The sequence below is a fragment of the Procambarus clarkii genome, chromosome 68 (genome assembly GCF_040958095.1).
Source record: "Procambarus clarkii isolate CNS0578487 chromosome 68, FALCON_Pclarkii_2.0, whole genome shotgun sequence".
Taxonomy (NCBI): Eukaryota; Metazoa; Arthropoda; class Malacostraca; order Decapoda; family Cambaridae; genus Procambarus; species Procambarus clarkii.
The window spans coordinates 15,131,225-15,151,586 of NC_091217.1; the positions used below are offsets into that span (position 1 = coordinate 15,131,225).

The 20,362-nt window shown below is 44.5% G+C and overlaps 1 protein-coding gene across 1 annotated transcript in view; it reads right to left on the reverse strand.

Annotated features, from left to right (window-relative positions):
* The window catches only part of LOC123774736 (murinoglobulin-2), a 308,702-nt gene that overhangs the window by 238,675 nt on the left and 49,665 nt on the right, over positions 1-20,362 (reverse strand). Inside the window, 2 exon segments of the mRNA XM_045769279.2 lie at positions 6,638-6,754; positions 10,798-11,039. Coding sequence (XP_045625235.2) covers positions 6,638-6,754; positions 10,798-11,039 — 359 coding nt within the window.

Here is a 20,362-nt window from a genome sequence, read left to right on the forward strand (position 1 = left end):
CCTTTCACTCCAGCCTGCATCTCCAGCTTTTTCACTAGCCTCTTGCGCAGTACTGTATCAAAGGCTTTCTGGCAATCCAAAAATATGCAGTGTGCCCACCCTTGTTTTTCTTGCCTGATTTTTGTTGCCTGGTCGTAGAATTCAAGAAACCCTGTGAGGCAGGACTTGCCATGCCTGAATCCATGTTGATGCTGTGTTACAAAGTTTTTTCGCTCCAGATGTTCCACTAGCTATTTTGCACAATCTTCTCCATCAGCTTGCATGGTATGCAATGTAAGGACACTGGCCTGTAGTTCAGTGCTTCCTGTCTATCCCCCTTCTTGTATATCGGGACTACATTAGTAGTCTTCCAAATTTTTGGCAATTCCTCTGTTACCAGTGATTTGTTATGCACTTTGGAGAGTGGCAGGCACAGTGTTTCTGCTCCTTCCTTCAGTATCCATGGGAAGATTCCATCTGGGCCTATAGCCTATGTCAAATCCAACTCTAGCAAGAGTTTTTTACATCCCCACTGGCAATCTCAAACTCTTCTAGTGGTTCCTGGTTAACTATTCCCTCTCTTATCTCTTATCCCTTGCTCTAATGTGAAGACCTCCTGGAATTTCTTATTCAGTTCCTTGCACACTTGTCGTTTGTAGTGACTGTCTGCTCCTATCCTCAATTTCATTACCTGTTCCTTTACTGTTGTTTTTCTCCTGATGTGGCTGTGAAGTAATTTAGGTTGAGTCATTGCCTTGCTTGCAATGTCATTGTCGTATTGCCCTTCTGCCTCTCTTGTCAACCTGACAAATTCATTCCTGGCACTCTGGTGTCTTTCCCTGCTCTCGAGTGTCCTGTTGTTTCTATAGTTTCTCCACGCCCTTTTACTTTGTTGCTTAGCTAGCTTATATCTCTGGTTAAACCATGGGTTTCTCATTCATTTCGTTGTTTCGTTGTTATTCTTTTGGACCGGGACAAACTTGTCTGCTGCCTCCTAACACTTCTGGGTGATGTAGTCCATAATGTCTTGGGCCGTCTTTCCTCTGAGCTCAGTTTCCCATGTTATGTGTATTACAAACTTCCTTATCTCCTCATAGTTTCCCTTTCTAAATGCCAACCTTTTGTTTTCAGTTCCCCTCCTCGATTTCCTTATCCTTTCTTCAACCAGATACTGAAACGTCAGTACACTGTGTTCGCTCATTCCTACACCGGGGCCTCGAAACCGATATCCCATTTGTCGGAGTCGTTCATAGTGAAGACTAGGTCAAGTCTCGCTAGTTCATTGTTTCCTCTCATCCTTGCGGGTTCCCTGACATGCTGGCTTAAGAAGTTTCTTGTCGCCACCTCCAATAGTTTAGCTCTTCACGTACTCTCACCACCAAGCGGTTCCTTGTTCTCCCAGTCTATCCTTCTATGATTGAAGTCCCCCATGACGAACAGATGGGATCTATTTCTACAAGCCGCAGAGGCCGCAGGTGTGTGTGTGTGTGTGTGTGTGTGTGTGTGTGTGTGTGTGTGTGTGTGTGTGTGTGTGTGTGTGTGTGTGTGTACTCACCTAGTTGTGCTTGTGGGGGTTGAGCTTTAGCTCTTTGATCCCGCCTCTCAACCGTCAATCAACAGGTGTACAGTTTCCTGAGCCTACTGGGCTCTATCATATCTACACTTGATACTGTGTATGGAGTCAGCCTCCATCACATCACTTTCTAATGCATTCCATCTGTCAACCACTCTGGCACTAAAAAAGTTCTCTCAAACATATCTGTGGCTCATTTGTGCACTCAGTTTCCACCTGTGTCCCCTAGTGCGTGTGCCCCTTGTGATAAATAGAGTGTCTTTATCTACCCTATCAATTCCCTTGAGCATCTTGAATGTGGTGATCATGTTCCCCCTAACTCTTCTGTCTTCCAGCGAAGTGAGGTTTAATTCCCGTAGTCTCTCCTCGTAGCTCATACCTCTCAGCTCGGATACTAGTCTGGTGGCAAACCTTTGAACCTTTTCCAGTTTAGTCTTATCCTTGACTAGATATGGACTCCATGCTGGGGCTGCATACTCCAGGATTGGCCTAACATATGTGGTATACAAAGTTCTGAATGATTCCTTACACAAGTTTCTGAATGCCGTTCTTATGTTGGCCAGCCTGGCATATGCCGCTGATGTTATCCTCTTGATATGAGCTGCAGGAGACAGGTCTGGCGTGATAGCAACCCCCAAGTCTTTTTCTTTCTCTGACTCGAAGTATTTCATCTCCCAGATGGTACCTTGTAACTGGCCTCCTGCTCTCTACACCTAGCTTCATTACATTACATTTGCTTGGGTTAAACTCTAACAACCATTCGCTTGACCATTCCTTCAGCTTGTCTAGGTCTTTTTGAAGCCCCAAGCAGTCCTCCTCTGTCTTAATCCTTCTCTTAATTTTGGCATCGTCCGCAAACATTGTGAGAAATGAATCTATACCCTCCGGGAGATCATTTACATATATCAGAAACAAGATAGGACCGAGCACAGAGCACTGTGGGACTCCACTGGTGGCTTCACGCCAATCTGAGGTCTCACCCCTCACCGTAACTCTCTGCAATAGGAAGCTCAGGTACTCGCTTATCCACTGGAGCACCTTACCAGCTACAACTGCCTGTGTACTCACCTATTTGTACTCACCTATTTGTGCTTACGGGGGTTGAGCTTTGGCTCTTTGGTCCCGCCTCTCAACTGTCAATCAACTGGTGTTCAGATTCCTGAGCCTACTGGGCTCTATCATATCTACATTTAAAACTGTGTATGGAGTCTGCCTCCACCACATCACTGCCTAATGCATTCCATCCGTTAACTACTCTGACACTGAAAAAGTTCCTTCTAACGTCTCTGTGGCTCATGTGGGTACTCAGTTTCCACCTGTGTCCCCTTGTTCGCGTCCCACCAGTGTTAAATAGTTTATCCTTGTTTACCCGGTCGATTCCTCTGAGGATTTTATAGGTTGTGATCATGTCTTCCCTTACTCTTCTGTCTTCCAGTGTCGTAAGATGCATTTCCCGCAGCCTTTCCTCGTAACTCATGCCTCTTAGTTCTGGGACTAGTCTAGTGGCATACCTTTGGACTTTTTCCAGCTTCGTCTTGTGCTTGACAAGGTACGGGTTCCATGTTGGGGCCGCATACTCCAGGATTGGTCTTACATATGTGGTGTACAAGATTCTGAATGATTCCTTACACAGGTTCCTGAAGGCTGTTCTGATGTTAGCCAGCCTCGCATATGCCGCAGACGTTATTCTCTTTATGTGGGCTTCAGGAGACCGGTTTGGTGTGATATCAACTCCTAGATCTTTCTCTCTGTTCGTTTCATTAAGTACTTCATCTCCTATTCTGTATCCTGTATCTGGCCTCCTATTTCCACTGCCTATTTTCATTACTTTGCATTTACTCGGGTTGAACTTCAACAGCCATTTGTTGGACCATTCACTCAGTCTGTCTAGGTCATCTTGTAGCCTCTTACTATCGTCCTCAGTTTCAATCCTCCTCATAATTTTTGCATCATCGGCAAACATTGAGAGAAACGATTCTATACCTTCTGGGAGATCATTTACATATATCAGAAACAGTATAGGTCCAAGGACCGACCCCTGCGGTACTCCACTCGTAACGTCTCGCCAATCTGAGACCTCACCCCCTCACACTGACTCGTTGTCTCCTGTTACTTAGGTACTCCTGTATCCAACGGAGTACCTTCCCTTTCACTCCAGCCTGCATCTCCAGTTTTTTCACTAGCCTCTTGTGTGGCACTGTATCAAAGGCTTTCTGACAATCCAAAAATATGCAGTCTGCCCACCCTTCTCTTTCTTGCCTTATTTTTGTTGCCTGGTCGTAGAATTCAAGTAACCCTGTGAGGCAGGACCTGCCATCCCTGAATCCATGTTGATGCTGTGTTACAAAGTTCTTTCGCTCCAGGTGCTCCACTAGCTTTCTTCGCACAATCTTCTCCATCATCGTGCATGGTATGCAAGTTAGGGACACTGGCCTGTAATTCAGTGCCTCCTGTCTATCCCCTTTCTTGTATATCGGGACTACGTTAGCTGCTTTCCAAATTTCTGGCAGTTCCCCTGTTGCCAGTGATTTGTTATACACTATGGAGAGTGGGAGGCACAGTTCTTCTGCTCCTTCCTTTAGTATCCAAGGGGAGATTCTATCTGGGCCTATAGCCTTTGTCACATCCAACTCTAGTAAACACTTCCTTACTTCCCCGCTGGTAATCTCAAACTCTTCCAGTGGTTCCTGGTTAGCTATTCCCTCTCTTATCTCTGGGATTTCTCCTTGCTCTAAGGTGAAGACCTCTTGGAATTTCTTATTCAGTTCCTCACACACTTCCTTGTCGTTTGTAGTGAATCCTTCTGCCCCTATCCTTAATTTCATAACCTGTTCCTTTACTGTTGTTTTGCTCCTGATGTGGCTATGCAGCAATTTAGGCTGAGTTTTTGCCTTGCTTGCGATGTCATTTTCGTATTGTCTTTCTGCCTCTCTTCTCATCCTGACATATTCATTCCTGGCATTCTGGTATCTTTCTCTGCTCTCCAGTGTCCTGGTATTCCTATAGTTTCTCCATGCCCTTTTACTTTGCTGCTTAGCTAGCCTACATGTCTGATTAAACAATGGGTTTCTCATCTTCATTTCACTGTTTCCCTTTTGGACTGGGACAAACTTGTTTGCTGCGGCCTTGCATTTTTGCGTGATGTAGTCCATCATATCTTGGGCCGTCTTATCCCTGAGCTCTGTTTCCCATGCTATATCTGTTAGGAATTTTCTTATCTCCTCATAGTTTCCCTTTCGGTATGCTAACCTTTTGCTTTCGGTATCCCTCCTCGAGTTCAATAACCCTTCTTCAATCAGGTACTCAAACACCAATACACTGTGGTCGCTCATTCCTAGTGGGGCCTCAAAACCGATTTCTCTTATGTCAGAGTCGTTCAGGGTGAAGACCAGGTCGAGTCTCGCTGGTTCGTCATTTCCTCTCATCCTTGTGGGTTCTCTGACATGCTGGGTTAAGAAGTTTCTAGTCAACACCTCCAGTAGTTTGGCTCTCCACGTATCCTTGCCTCCATGCGGTTCCTTGTTCTCCCAATCAATCCTGCCGTGATTGAAGTCCCTCATGATGAGCAGGTGGGATCTATTTCTACAGGCAGCAGAGGCTGCCCTCTCAATTTTAGTGTTAACTGCCATGTTGTTGTGTGTGTGTGTGTGTGTGTGTGTGTGTGTGTGTGTGTGTATTTGTGAGTACAAATACTCACCAATTTGTACTCACCTATTTATGCTTGAAGAAACGAGTTTTGGCTCATGGTTACCGCCTTTCTAGCTGCCGGTTATTTAAAGCTATGACCCCTGTCTTTCTTGTCTATTATACCTAGTTTTAAACTAAAACCAAAGCATCCTGGAATTCAGCTGAATCCTCAGGACCCTTTACCGCTGCACTGCTCACCTTTAAAATATTAAAACAAAAAAATTGTGAGCATTTCGTGGTGTTCACAAAAATATTGTTCTTAAAACAATAATTTGTTCTATTGACATTGGTAATTAGCATCCAGGAAGTGCATAAATCTAAGAACAAAGTCACTACTCTTGTAGTTCAGTTGTAGTTCCCCGGAGAAGTTGCGTTGTTTTCGTTAGAAATTAGATGACTTGCCGCACTGGAATAACTATTGAAGGTTTCCTAGAGATAGGATTGATTGATTGATTGATAAAGATTAAGCCACCCAAGAGGTGGCACGGGCATGAATAGCCCGTAAGTTTTTTTTTTTTTTTTTTTTCCCAGTGTTCTGAGGTTGCATTTAACCATCAAGCTGTTATCGTGGGGGAGGATACTGCTTCACAGTCTTTATGAGGGTGTCCAGCTGCTGGACACCTTTGTTGACCAGGAGAGTGGCTGTGTTGATGGCTTCAGGGTGGCCACTGCATGATTCAGGAACTCAAGAGATAGGAGAGAACTTATCGGATTTATGCTGCTGGGAAGTCAGGTACATATAATTAGGTGAGGCGTCAGGAATAAAGGTAAGAGGCATGGGTCTATTACCCATACATACAAAGAATAGTCAAGTGAAGTGGGCGTAGCGTTTTGGGCAGTAACGTCATCGTTACTGTCCGAACATGACTGGAACGGCTCTCGCGTTCCAGTCATGTTCTCATTCTCATGGTTAGTAAAGTGAATAGTTCCGTTATTTGAGTATTTAGGGTTGGTTATTCGATTTTAATGTGGAGGGGCACCAAGAATTTGTAATTTTTTAACATCTAGGGTTTTGTCTAATATGTAAGTGTTTTTTATTCAGCATTTCACTTCTTAGGGTGATGTCATGGGCTTCTCTAATGTGATTTTTAGAAGAAATCGTCTCAGTCCCGTTGAAGGTGACGAGTATAACTGACCACGATGGGAAAGAGAGATTTAGCAAGAGCATTTTATCCCATTTCTTTACACATTCTCTCGCAACCACTTTATACTGCACGAGTGTCGCTTTTTACGGTCTATTTTCCTTGTCACTGCCAGTTCCTCTGTTTCACACCTCTCTATCCATATCGCACCTTTCCTCCCGTCCACCCTATCTCTCACTCTCACCTTCTCTCCCAAACTAATTACCTCTTACCCTCCCACCTTTCCTCTCACCCATCCCACCCCTCATTATCTCACCTTCTCGGGCTCGTCAGCGAGGTCGAAGTCGAGATGGAGGAGTCCGGCGGTGTTGTTGACGTTCTTCCACTGGGCGATGCGTGTTCGGGCGGGCGTCTCCACCCACACCTCCGGGTACTGTCACCCACCAACACATTAGTAACATCGATTTAGTTACCTATATTATTAATAAATGCACAGAGCAACTATTTTATTACTATAATGCATCTGTTAGGTAATTATCTGTGAAACAAGGTAAATTTATAACATATTTGCTTCAGTTTGTGAGTACCTACTGTTAAAATATTAATGAAAATTGTCAGTTTCTCACTAAAAGTTTAAGGATTTATATGCGTTTCCCATTGTTCAAATAATTGTAATTATACTATTGGAAACGACTCAGTTATCATACTACACTAAATAAGACTGACCTTTTTGGATAACAAGTTAAAAACAATGTTTACATAATATAAGTATATATATTATATTTAAATATGAATATACATAAATATATATATATATATATATATATATATATATATATATATATATATATATATATATATATATATCAGACCACGGAGGAAAAATGAAACAGGAAATTTCCTTAAGTACTTTCGTATATTAAATACATCTTCAGAAGGAGATGATAAATACATCTTCCTTCTGAAGATGTATTTAATATACGAAAGTACTTAAGGAAATTTCCTGTTTCATTTTTCCTCCGTGGTCTGACATTGTCACATTCTTAATCACGTGTTTATTTTCGTGATATACACACACACATATATATATATATATATATATATATATATATATATATATATATATATATATATATATATATATATATATATATATATATATATATATATATACATATATTAGTATATTTTGGTAGCAGTCTTTCCTGTAGACATATTATTAAATATGGCCGAAAAAGTAAGATTAATAATTCTAACACGAATTTTCTCAATCTTTCGTACATTTCGTTTCACTGTTGGAGGTAAATCAAAAATCAATTCTCCAAAATTAATTTTTATTTCTAGTCTGACGCGACACGAGCGCGTTTCGTAAAACTTATTACATTTTCAAACACTTTAGTTCACCAATACACAACTGAATAGAACTTACGCATCTCCGATTTTATATCTACATTTGAGTGAGGTGGAAGGGGTGATGTGGCATTAACACAAGACAGAACAAGGTGTGGTATTAATAGGGTATTAATTTCATCAACACAAGACAGAACAAGAGTATTAATAGGGTATTAATTTCATCAACACAAGACAGAACACGAAACAATGGATATTGAATAGAAGTGTTTGTAGAAAGCCTATTGGTCCATATTTCTTGATGCTTCTATATTGGAGCGGAGTCTTGAGGTGGGTAGAATATAGTTGTGTAAATAAATAAAAATAAATAAAAATAAATAAAAAGTAAATAAATAAAAATAAATAAAAATGAATTTTGGAGAATTGATTTTTGATTTACCTCCAACAGTGAAACGAAATGTACGAAAGATTGAGAAAATTCGTGTTAGAATTATTAATCTTACTTTTTCGGTCATATTTAATAATATATATATACATATATATATATTATACCAGCCTACACACATATATATATATATATATATATATATATATAGGAGGGATGCTGTACTCCGTGCGGTTCATAGTCATTTCCCTTCCCTCTACCCTTTTGTACATTCATGCTACAGTATGGATCTTAAGCTACTTTTTGGCGAACATGAAATTGACTCGCGAGAAGGCGTCCAACAGGGTGACCCCCTCGCTCCTCTCCTTTTCTGCTTAGTCATCAAACAAGTCACAGAGGTCCTGTCCAGCGAGCTTAACATCTGGTTCTTGGATGATGGTACCCTAGCTGGTTCCCAAGACTCCCTCCTGGAGGACATCAGAAAAATCCAGGAGCAAGGTGCAGTTTTAGGCCTCACCCTGAACCCTTCTAAATGTGAAATAATATGTTCCAACCAGGGCATCGTAGAGAGAATAGAGGGTCTTCTGCCAAATATCCATAAAACTAAACCTGAAGACAGCACACTCCTAGGAGCTCCCCTGGGGTTGAAAGCCATCGATGAGGTCCTTGATAAGAAAATCGCCGACCTTAAGAGGATGGATGGGAGGATTGAGGATATTGATGCTCATGATGCACTCTACCTCATCACCAGATGTCTGTCCCTCCCCAGGTTAACCTACTTTCTGAGGTGTTCACCATCTTACAGTAGCCAAAAACTAAGTGAGTATGACCGGTTACTGAAATCAATGCTAGAAAAAGCCCTTAACCTCTCTCTCGATGACCTACAGTGGAAACAAGCCTCTCTTCCCGTAAGACTTGGGGGCCTCGGAGTTCGAACAGCAACGCAAATCGCTGTTCCAGCCTTCCTGTCCTCCTTATCAGCATCCGACGACCTTGTGAAGGAAATTCTACCTGCCCACTTACATCAGCTGGCAGGTGTACATGATCCCAATTTTACACGCTGTGCCACAGAGTGGGCCTCTCGTGCAGGCCAATCACCTCAACCACCATCCCCAAAATCCCACAAGCAATCCAGCTGGGATGGTCCCATTGTAGACCAAGTTGCTGCAGAGTGCCTGGGTGCTGCAACAACACAACACGACATTGCTCGCCTCACAGCAGTAGCAGCACCACATGCAGGGGATTTCCTGTTAGCAACCCCAATGTCGGCAACTGGCACGCGTCTCACACCACACGCCCTCCGAATTGCTGTGGCCCTCCGCCTTGCTGCCCCAATCCACACCAGATATAGGTGTATTTGCGGCGAGGTGGTGGCTGACAGGTACGGTCACCACGGCCTACTCTGCCAAAGCACAGGGGGATGGCACTCGAGGCACAGTGAAGTTAACGACATCATCAAGAGGAGCCTCACTACAGCTGGATGCCCAGCTGAAAGAGAGCCCCGTTACCTAACGCCCCGTAACTCTGATGCTCTTATTGGTCGCCCGGATGGTATCACAGTGAACCCCTGGAAGAATGGCAAGCAGTTGGTATGGGACTACACGTGCGTATCAACCCTGGCTAACACCTACATTAACCTCAGTGTTGCACAACCAGGTGGCGCTGCCACCCACAGGGAAGCAGCCAAATCCCGTAAGTATAGAGAACTGGATCACCACTACAATTTTGTCCCCATTGCTTCTGAGACGCTCGACGCCTGGGGTAAAAGTGCTACCAGTTTTTTGAAGGAACTGGGTTCTAGGCTCATTGAAACAACAAGGGACCCGAGAGCTGCAAGCTTTCTTTTCCAGCGCCTGAGTGTGGCGATACAGAGGGGAAATGCGCACTGCATCCAGGGTTCCTGCCCGCCATCCGAGGAGCTGGAGGAACTCGACAACCTATGACAACCATCTTTGTAACCCATATGTAACTCCTTTTTTGTAACAAAGTTCAAATAAAGTAAATATATATGTGTACATACAAAAGAATGGGGGTGGTAGGAGAAGATAATATTAGTGTTCAGTGAGAGACCACAAGGTCTCCTCTGAATACTTTTTATTTTCTTCTCCGAGGCTATGGGTCCCCACATTGGCACCAGAGGTGGTACCCTCACAAACTTTTTATATATATATATATATATATATATATATATATATATATATATATATATATATATATATATATATATATATATATATATATATATAGTTTTAGTCATGCACATATATTCAAATGTTTTTATCAGTAATGATAATTTCCATCTAATTTAGAGCATAATTTTCCAGTTTCTGAAAATTTCCTCAAACTTTCTTTCATGTCATGTTCCGGTTAGCTTAAAATCTTCTTATATAAGCTGGTATATTTAGTTGCACTTCAGAACTATTTTTACTTAGTTTAGTTTTCTCTGACAATATTTTATTTCTCAGTTACAGATGAAATAATTCTTTATTACATGGCACACATGACGGAGGCGGCTTTAGCCTCATTGACTTCAGATGATGAGTCACAATAACGTGATTGAAATATGTTGACCAGACAACATACTAGAAAGTGAAGGGACGACGACGTTTCGGTCCGTCCTAGACCATTCTCAAGTTGATTGTCAAGTTGATTGATAATCACAATCGACTTGAGAATGGTCTAGGACGGACCGAAACGTCGTCGTCCCTTCACTCATTGACTGAGTTGTTGAAGTAACTCACCGGGTCAGTAGAGACGTTGAGGAAGACTCCTGTGACAGAAAGGAGTCTGAACTTAACATTCTGGCCTGGTTTATACAGGTACTTGTCTGTCTGGATGTAAGTATTGCTCCTGTAGGTCGTCAGGCTAAGCCCAACAGTCCGGTTGATCTTGGCACCACCGACACTGCCAAACACGTGTAGTGAGCCGGAGAAGAATGAGGATCTAATTGGCACCGCCACCTCATAGCACAACTCCGTCTTTCCTGAAGATGCCAGAGTATAACATTTATAAATAATCTTCAAAATAATCAAGAAGGAATTAAATCTTCATATGTTTAACACTCTACGTGGAAATAATTCATAGCTCTTTCTTTATAGGTCACTTGATGGGATCCCCGGCGGTGCCGGGGGTAGTCCGATGGTCACCCACGCCACCTTCTACCACTCTTCTTTCCCCCCTCCCCCCCCTATACCCACCCCCCTTCCCCCTCCTCTGTCCCATTCTTTCTCACTTTACCACTCCTCCCTCTCACCACTATCTTTCCTCCTCTCCAACTTTGGACAGAAACATTTCACTTGATATACATTTAGAATAGGTACCCGGATGCGCCCGGGTACCCATTTGCTTCGCCCCACTGTCCACTATTCCCCCTCTTCCTGCTCTTCACCCCGTGTCCCCCATTACCCCATCCCCAAGGATCCCCCCATTTCATCCCTCTCCTCCATTTCTCTTACTCTCCACCCTACATAATCCCATTTCCAATTCACTCTGAAAATGTATTATTATATAACAGTAAAAAAAAAATGTACAGGTATCTCAGAAAATATATTAAGAACCTTCTATAATGCTGTAGTGCTTCAATGAAGGGGAAGAAAACACCAACTTTATGTAAGTGTATTACAAACCAAATTTTCGGTTGTTACCTACAATCATTCTCAAGGTGCTGTATACAACGTACTGAAGAATAATCTAAGAGTTTGCGTTTATAAATCTGGCAGAGCGCCTCACTTGTCCTCCATCATCACATGTTGTGATGCTTCCTGGGGACTCGCCAAGGAATGTTCAAGTTCCAGAAGAATGCTCAGTTATCCTGATTTCTAGGAACTGTGGGCAGGGTTCCGCGGAGTCATTATCCCTACTCTGGATATCAGTACTTATGTGAATTAATGAGATTAGTTAGTGTTGCCTCCTATACAATAGTTTTATGGTTAATCCTAGTTTTTATGGTTTTATGTTAATTATGGTTATATTCTCACTTTACTATAACATATATTTTGTCCTTTACTGAATCTGTTGAATATTATTTTTTCTATTAGGCGTTTCTCTTCTACATATGAGCAGTTGTATACAATTCGACTGTTATTACATTCCATCCTATGATAAAAATCTCAACAATGGATATATAACATTATTCCTGTCCAATTTTGCTACTGCTTTTTTCTATTCATCAACTCTTTTTCAATAAACCACGACCAGTCTCTGCAACATGTGATAAATTGCAATCATTATACTGTATGACATAAACACCATTACCTGCATTGTTCTTATTATTATCACCACTATCAACGTTACCATTGGTAGCTCTATTCCATTTATTTGTATTGCTACCATTATAGAAAATGCTCTTTGTTTTTCTTTAAATAATACTCTATACTATTAGATTTTGTTTTTTTTATTAGATAGTGAAACTAATTATATTACCAGCTGTTTCATCAAACTAACTCATTCCTATTTATACATTGACAGTAGTAAGAAAAACTTAGAGTATTACTCATAACTGACTTACACATAACAGCACCTTATTTATTTATTTATTTATTTATTTATTTATTGATACACGAAGGTACATTGATTTCGTGAGAGTATATATCACTGGTGTTCTTACATCCTTGCAAAGCCACTAAGACACATAGCATTGCGGGTAGACTCTAGGACTCTATAGTAACTCAGGGTTAGGGAAAGGCTTACATGAGACTGAACTGCTCTGAGGTGATAGTTATCCGGCTTATCGATTGATTTTTGCCGCCGAAAGCGGCTTATTGTGCACCCGATACTCATCTCGTGAGCCATAGAGCAAAAAGTATTACAGAGAGCTCAAAAGGTCTTTATCAGATCTCAACAGAGATTATTACATTAATAATTACATCTATCTTGCACAACTTGTAATTATAATATCAGCTAGTTAGATTTTTTGAAATTTCAATAGCTATGTATTTACAACTGAGCATTATACATTAATGCTAAGTCTTTTCTCTAATAAATAACTGCTTTACGTTTGAAGGTATTTCAGGAGTCATAGGAAAGATGCTGTTATTATTATCCACACTACACTGCTTGCTCCTTAATCTCATAAGTCATTTATTTACTGGAAGCGAAACTTGGATACAGTGCAAGGATTTAACATATTTAATGCCAATTAATAAGATGGTTTGCCATTTCATGCTGCGTAAGTTTAGATTTATCTGTAAATGGCTGAACTTTGTCTCATTTTAAGTGATGTAATGTTACATCACTTGTCATGACTATTTCTCTAAGATGTAATGCTCAAGTGTGTGTTCCTGACTTTGTCCACACACTGTACACTTTACATCATTCAGATCCCTATACAAGTCGAACTACCAGAGATAAGTCGTATTCCAGCTGTGACAAAATCTGTTAGTCTATAGATTTTTTTATTCGCCCCATACACCTGTTTTGTTTGACACACCACACTGTAAACAACAATGAACCTGCTAGTTCCTGTTTACAGTATTCTGCTTTTTCAAATTCATTTAAGAGTTATTGTCTAATTACACTGTTGAGCAGAATCTTGAGTTATCAAATAGGTCCCTAAAGATTCTGCTCAACATTGTTCATATTTAGTGAAATTTTCGCAAGGGAATCAACTTTATGATGCTGGTTCATCGACGAGTGTGTGGTCCGGACACTGACTGGAAGGGAGAAACACATCTACCCTCTGTACCAGTATGACAACTCGCACACCAGTGATACATTATGTGTCACACTCAGACCAGTATGACAGCTCGCACACCAGTGATACACTATGTGTCACACTCAGGCCAGTATGACAGCTCGTACACCAGTGATACATTATGTGTCACACTCAGATAGTATGACAGCTCGCACACCAGTGATACACTATGTGTCACACTCAGACCAGTATGACAGCTCGCACACCAGTGATACATTGTGTCACACTCAGACCAGTATGACAGCTCGCACACCAGTGATACATTATGTGTCACACTCAGACCAGTATGACAGCTCGCACACCAGTGAAACATTATGTGTCACACTCAGACCAGGGAGGGAATAGCCCGTACCAGAACTTGGAAAGTCGAGCAGAAGACGCCGACTATTATGTAAATCTTAAAGTCTCCACAGGGTGGGGGACCACGATGGTTGGAGTGACGGGGACCACGATGGTTCGAGTGACGGGGACCACGATGGTTCGAGTGACGGGGAGCACGATGGTTCGAGTGACGGGGAGCACGATGGTTCGAGTGACGGGGACCACGATGGTTCGAGTGACGGGGACCACGATGGTTCGAGTGACGGGGAGCACGATGGTTCGAGTGACGGGGACCACGATGGTTCGAGTGACGGGGACCACGATGGTTCGAGTGAGGGTGTTATAGTGTGCTGGAGCGGGAGATCCTCCCGACGGCTGACAGGCAGGCAGGCAGACAAGCAACTAAGTGACGGATTCTTCAGCCTCACGCAACTGATTTCGACTGTCCATGGCGAGTTGCGCATCTGCACAGTTAATATAGTCACCCCTCGTGCTGGTGCATGACCGAGTCATGTAATGCATGCCACTGACTATTGCTCGTGAATGGTAATGACTATTGCTCGTGAATGGTAGTGACTATTGGTCGTGAATGGTAGTGACTATTGGTCCTGAATGGCGGTAAGTATTGATCGTGAATGACAGTGAGTATTGGTCGTGTATGGCAGTGAGTATTGGGAGTGTATAGTGGCAAGAATTGGTCGTGTATGGTAGTGATTATTGGCCGTGCATCACAGTGAGTATTGGTCGTGTATATTGATGAATATTCCTCATGTATGGCAGCGAGTATTACTTGTGTATGGCAGTGAAAATTGGTTGTAAATGGAAGTGAGAATTTTTCGTGTATGGCATTGAGTATTGGTTGTTTATAACAGTGCATACTGGTCGAGTATGACAGTACTATTTGTGTATTGCAGTGAGTATTTGTCGCGTATGTTGGTGAGTATTCATCGTGTATTGCAATGCTATGGCAGTATTGGCATGTATGGCAATAAGTACTGGTTGTATATATCACAGTACTGCCGTTTATGGCAGCGAGTATTTATTGTGTATGGCAGTGAGAATTGGTCGTGTATGGCAGTGAGTATTGGGCATATATGACAGTCAGTTTTGATTGAGAAAGACAATGAGAATTGGTCGTGTATGGCAGTGGGTATTGGTTGTATATGACAGTGAATATTGATCGAGTATGACTGAGTATGTAGCGAGTATGGCAGTAAGGATTTGATCGTGTATGAGAGTAAGTATTAGTCGTGTATGGCAGTGAGTATTGGACGTGTATGGCAGTGAGTATTAGTTGTGTATGAGAAACAGGGAGGTATTAAAGGTAAGGTGCTCAAGTGGATAAGGGAGTACCTAAGAAACAGGAAACAGCGTGTAACTGTGAGGGGACAGACATCGTGTACGCCAGTGTACACGACAGTGAGTGGCGAGATGTCACCAGTGGAGTCTCACCCGGCTATGTACTTGAATTCATCCTTTTTATGATATGTGTAAACGATCTTCCAGAGGGTAAAGGCTCATTTCTCTAAATGTTTGGTGATGACGCAAGAATTATGAGAATAATCAAGACAGATGAAGATATTCGGTGACTACAGAACGACTTGAATAAACTGGATAAATTGTTTAGAAAAGAGCTGCTAAAGTTTAAAGAGCACAATAGGCTCCAGAATCTGAACACCATTAGATTGACAGTAGAGTGGCGGGACCAAAGAGCCAAAACTCAACACCCAACTCATCAATTAGATGACTATATCAATGGTATTGGTCGTGTATAGCAGTGAGCATTGGTTGTGTATGACAGTGAAAATTGGTCGTGTATGACAGTGAGTATTAGTCGTGAATGGCAGTGACTATTGGTCGTGTATGGCAGTGACTATTGGTCGTGTATGGCAGTGACTATTGGTCGTGTATGGCAGTGACTATTGGTCGTGTATGGCAGTGACTATTGGTCGTGTATGGCAGTGACTATTGGTCGTGTATGGCAGTGACTATTGGTCGTGTATGGCAGTGACTATTGGTCGTGTATGGCAGTGACTATTGGTCGTGTATGGCAGTGACTATTGGTCGTGTATGGCAGTGACTATTGGTCGTGAATGACAATGACTATTGGTCGTGTATGGCAGTGACTATTGGTCGTGTAAGGCAGTGACTATTGGTCGTGTATGGCAGTGACTATTGGTCGTGTATGGCAGTGACTATTGGTCGTGTATGGCAGTGACTATTGGTCGTGTATGGCAGTGACTATTGGTCGTGTATGGCAGTGACTATTGGTCGTGTATGGCAGTGACTATTGGTCGTGTAAGGCAGTGACTATTGGTCGTGTATGGCAGTAACTATTGGGCGTGTATGGCAGTGACTATTGGTCGTGTATGGCAGTAACTATTGGTCGTGTATGGCAGTGACTATTGGTCGTGTATCGCAGCGAGATTTGGATGTGAATCTGGCACAGTGAGTATTGGTCGAATATATCATTGAGTATTTGACACGTATGTCAGCGAGTGTTGGTTGATTATATCAGTGAGGTCATGTATATTGATCATGTATGGCCTCGCGTATTGGTCGGATATGTTATTGGGTATTGGTCGAGTATTGCAGTGAATATTGGTCGAGTATTGCAGTGAATATTGGTCGTAAACAGCAGTGAGTATAGGTCGTAAATAGCAGTGAGTATTGGTCGTAAATAGCAGTGAGTATTGGTCGTAAATAGCAGTGAGTATTGGTCGTAAATAGCAGTGAGTATAGGTCGTAAATAGCAGTGAGTATTGGTCGTAAATAACAGTGAGTATAGATCATAAATAGCAGTGAGTATTGGTCGTGTACGTCAGTGAGTATTGGGCGTGTATGTCAGTGAGTATTGGTCGTGTATGTCAGTGAGTATTGATCGTGATTGTTAATGAGAATTGGTCGAGAATTTCAGTGAGTTTTGGTCTTGTGTCTTAGTGAGTATTGGTCGAGTATGACCGTGAGAATTGTTCTTGTATGGCAGAGAGTATTTGTCATGTAAGGCAGAGAGTATTTGTCATGTAAGGCAGTGAGTATTGATCGTGAATGTCAGTGAGTCGTCACGTATGACAGTGATTATTGGTCGTGTAGTGCAGTGAGTACCTGTCTTGCATGTGGAAGAGTATTGGTCACGTATGGATGTGAATATTGGTAGTGTATGAAAGTAATATTAATCGTGATTGGCAGAGTATTTTTTGTGTATGTCAGTGAGTATTTGTCGATTATGGCAGCGAGCATTTGTCGTGTACGTCAATGAGTATTAGTCGTGAAAGGTAGTGATAATTATTTGTGTATGGCAGTGAGTATTGATCGTGTATGGAAATGAGTATTGGTTGTGAATGACAGTGTGTGATGCTCGTGTATGACAGTCATTATTGCGTGTGTATAGCAGTGAGTTTTAGTGTATTGTAGTGAGAATTGATCGGGTATTGCAGTGAGTATTGGTCGTCTGTGAAAGTGATTATTGGTCGTGTATGAGAATGAGTATTGGTCGTGTATGAGAATGAGTATTGGTCGTGTATGAGAGTGAGTATTGGTCGTGTATGAGAGTGAGTATTGGTCGTGTATGAGAGTGAGTATTGGTCGTGTATGAGAGTGAGTATTGGTCGTGTATATTCGTTAGTTTTTGTTGTGTATGGCAATGAGTATTGGTCGTGTATGTCAATGAGTATCAGTCTAGTATATCAGTTAGTATTAGGCGTGTATGACAGTGAGTATTGGTGGTGTATTGTAGTGAGTATCGTCGTATATTGTAGTGAGTATCGTCGTATATTGTAGTGAGTATTCGTCGTATACAGCAATGATTTCTGGTGGTTTATGTTAGTGAGTATGATAGTGAAGAATGGAATGTATGAGAGTTGTTAAAAGATCATACCAAACGGCGCCATCCAGTTGTATGCGCTGTGTTTCGTACGCCAACAGTATGTAAACAACAGAGCGCGTGCACGACGCCCGCTGCGCTTGGCTGTTAGGCAGCCATTATATGTTGACCATTATAATATTTAAGACCATTATATTTATTTATTATATGTCTTAAAGTTGGTTCACCCTTGACGACGGGCGGCCGTCTGGGCACCTCCTCCGCCTGCGAGCCGCGGGGTCACCTTCTGTTTCAGGACTTGGGGTCACGATACTGCCGTGCGGCATCCCTATATAACAGTCCGGATTTTTACGACGCCTGGCACACATATCGCCTTGGGACACGGTATAGTGATAGATTTGTATAGCTTTTTTTTGGCTGATTCTCGGGTGACAGTGTCGGCCCCAGTGTCCGGCGCAGGCTTGGCCGAGAGATGATGGTTATTGCTGGGCCTTGGTGGGCTCCTGGTGTGCACTCAGCTATAGTGGGCTCCTGGTGTGCACTCAGCTATGGTGGGCTCCTGGTGTGCACTCAGCCATGGTGGGCTCCTGGTGTGCACTCAGCTATAGTGGGCTCCTGGTGTGCACTCAGCTATGGTGGGCTCCTGGTGTGCACTCAGCCATGGTGGGCTCCTGGTGTGCCCTCAGCCATGGTGGGCTCCTGGTGTGCCCTCAGCCATGGTGGGCTCCTGGTGTGCCCTCAGCCATGGTGGGCTCCTGGTGTGCCCTCAGCCATTGTGAGCTTCTGTTGTGCCCTCAGTCATTGTGGGGCTCCTGGTGTGCCCTCAGCCACGGTGGGCTCCTGGTGTGCCCTCAGCCGTGGTGGGCTCCTGGTGTGCCCTCAGCCACGGTGGGCTCCTGGTGTGCCCTCAGCCGTAGTGGGCTCCTGGTGTGCCCTCAGCCGTGGTGGGCTCCTGGTGTGCCCTCAGCCATGGTGGGCTCCTAGTGTGCCCTCAGCCATTGTGAGCTTCTGGTGTGCCCTCAGTCATTGTGGGCCTCCTGGTGTGCCCTCAGCCACGGTGGGCTCCTGGTGTGCCCTCAGCCGTGGTGGGCTCCTGGTGTGCCCTCAGCCACGGTGGGCTCCTGGTGTGCCCTCAGCCATGGTGGGCTCCTGGTGTGCCCTCAGCCATTGTGAGCTTCTGGTGTGCCCTCAGTCATTGTGGGGCTCCTGGTGTGCCCTCAGCCACGGTGGGCTCCTGGTGTGCCCTCAGCCGTGGTGGGCTCCTGGTGTGCACTCAGCCACGGTGGGCTCCTGGTGTGCCCTCAGCCGTGGTGGGCTCCTGGTGTGCCCTCAGCCGTGGTGGGCTCCTGGTGTGCCCTCAGCCGTGGTGGGCTCCTGGTGTGCACTCAGCCATGGTGGGCTCCTGGTGTGTCCTCAGCCGTGGTGAGGCTCCTGGTGTGCCCTCAGCCACGGTGGGCTCCTGGTGTGCCCTCAGCCGTGGTGGGCTCCTGGTGTGCCCTCAGCCACGGTGGGCTCCTGGTGTGCCCTCAGCCGTGGTGGGCTCCTGGTGTGCACTCAGCCATGGTGGGCTCCTGGTGTGTCCTCAGCCATGGTGAGGCTCCTGGTGTGCACTCAACCATGGTGGGCTCCTGGTGTGTCCTCAGCCATGGTGGGGCTCCTGGTGTGCACTCAGCCATGGTGGGCTCCTGGTGTGTCCTCAGCCGTGGTGGGCTCCTGGTGTGTCCTCAGCCGTGGTGAGGCTCCTGGTGTGCCCTCAGCCACGGTGGGCTCTTGGTGTGCCCTCAGCCGTGGTGGGCTCCTGGTGTGCCCTCAGCCGTGGTGGGCTCCTGGTGTGCACTCAGCCATGGTGGGCTCCTGGTGTTTCCTCAGCCTTGGTGGTCTCCTGGTGTGCACTCAGCCATTGTGGGCTGCTGGTGTGCACTCAGCCATGGTGGGCTCCTGGTGTGCACTCAGCCATGGTGGGCTCCTGGTGTGCACTCAGCCATGGTGGGCTCCAGGTGTGCACTCAGCCATGGTGGGGCTCCTGGTGTGCCCTCAGCTGTGCTGGGCTCCTGGTGTGCCCTCAGCTGTGCTGGACTCCTGGTGTACCCTCAGCAATGGTGGGCTCCTGGTGTGCCCTCAGCTGTGCTGGGCTCCTGGTGTACCCTCAGCAATGGTGGGCTCCTGGTGTGCCCTCAGCTGTGCTGGGCTCCTGGTGTGCCCTCAGCTGTGCTGGGCTCCTGGTGTGCCCTCAGCTGTGCTGGGCTCCTGGTGTGCTCTCAGCTGTGCTGGGCTCTTGGTGTGCTCTCAGCCGTGGTGGTCTCCTGGTGTGCTCTCAGCTGTGCTGGGCTCCTGGTGTGCTCTCAGCCGTGGTGGGCTCCTGGTGTGCCCTCAGCCATAGTGGGATCCTGGTGTGCCCTCAGCCATAGTGGGCTCCTGGTGTGCCCTCAGCCATAGTGGGCTCCTGGTGTGCCCTCAGCCATAGTGGGCT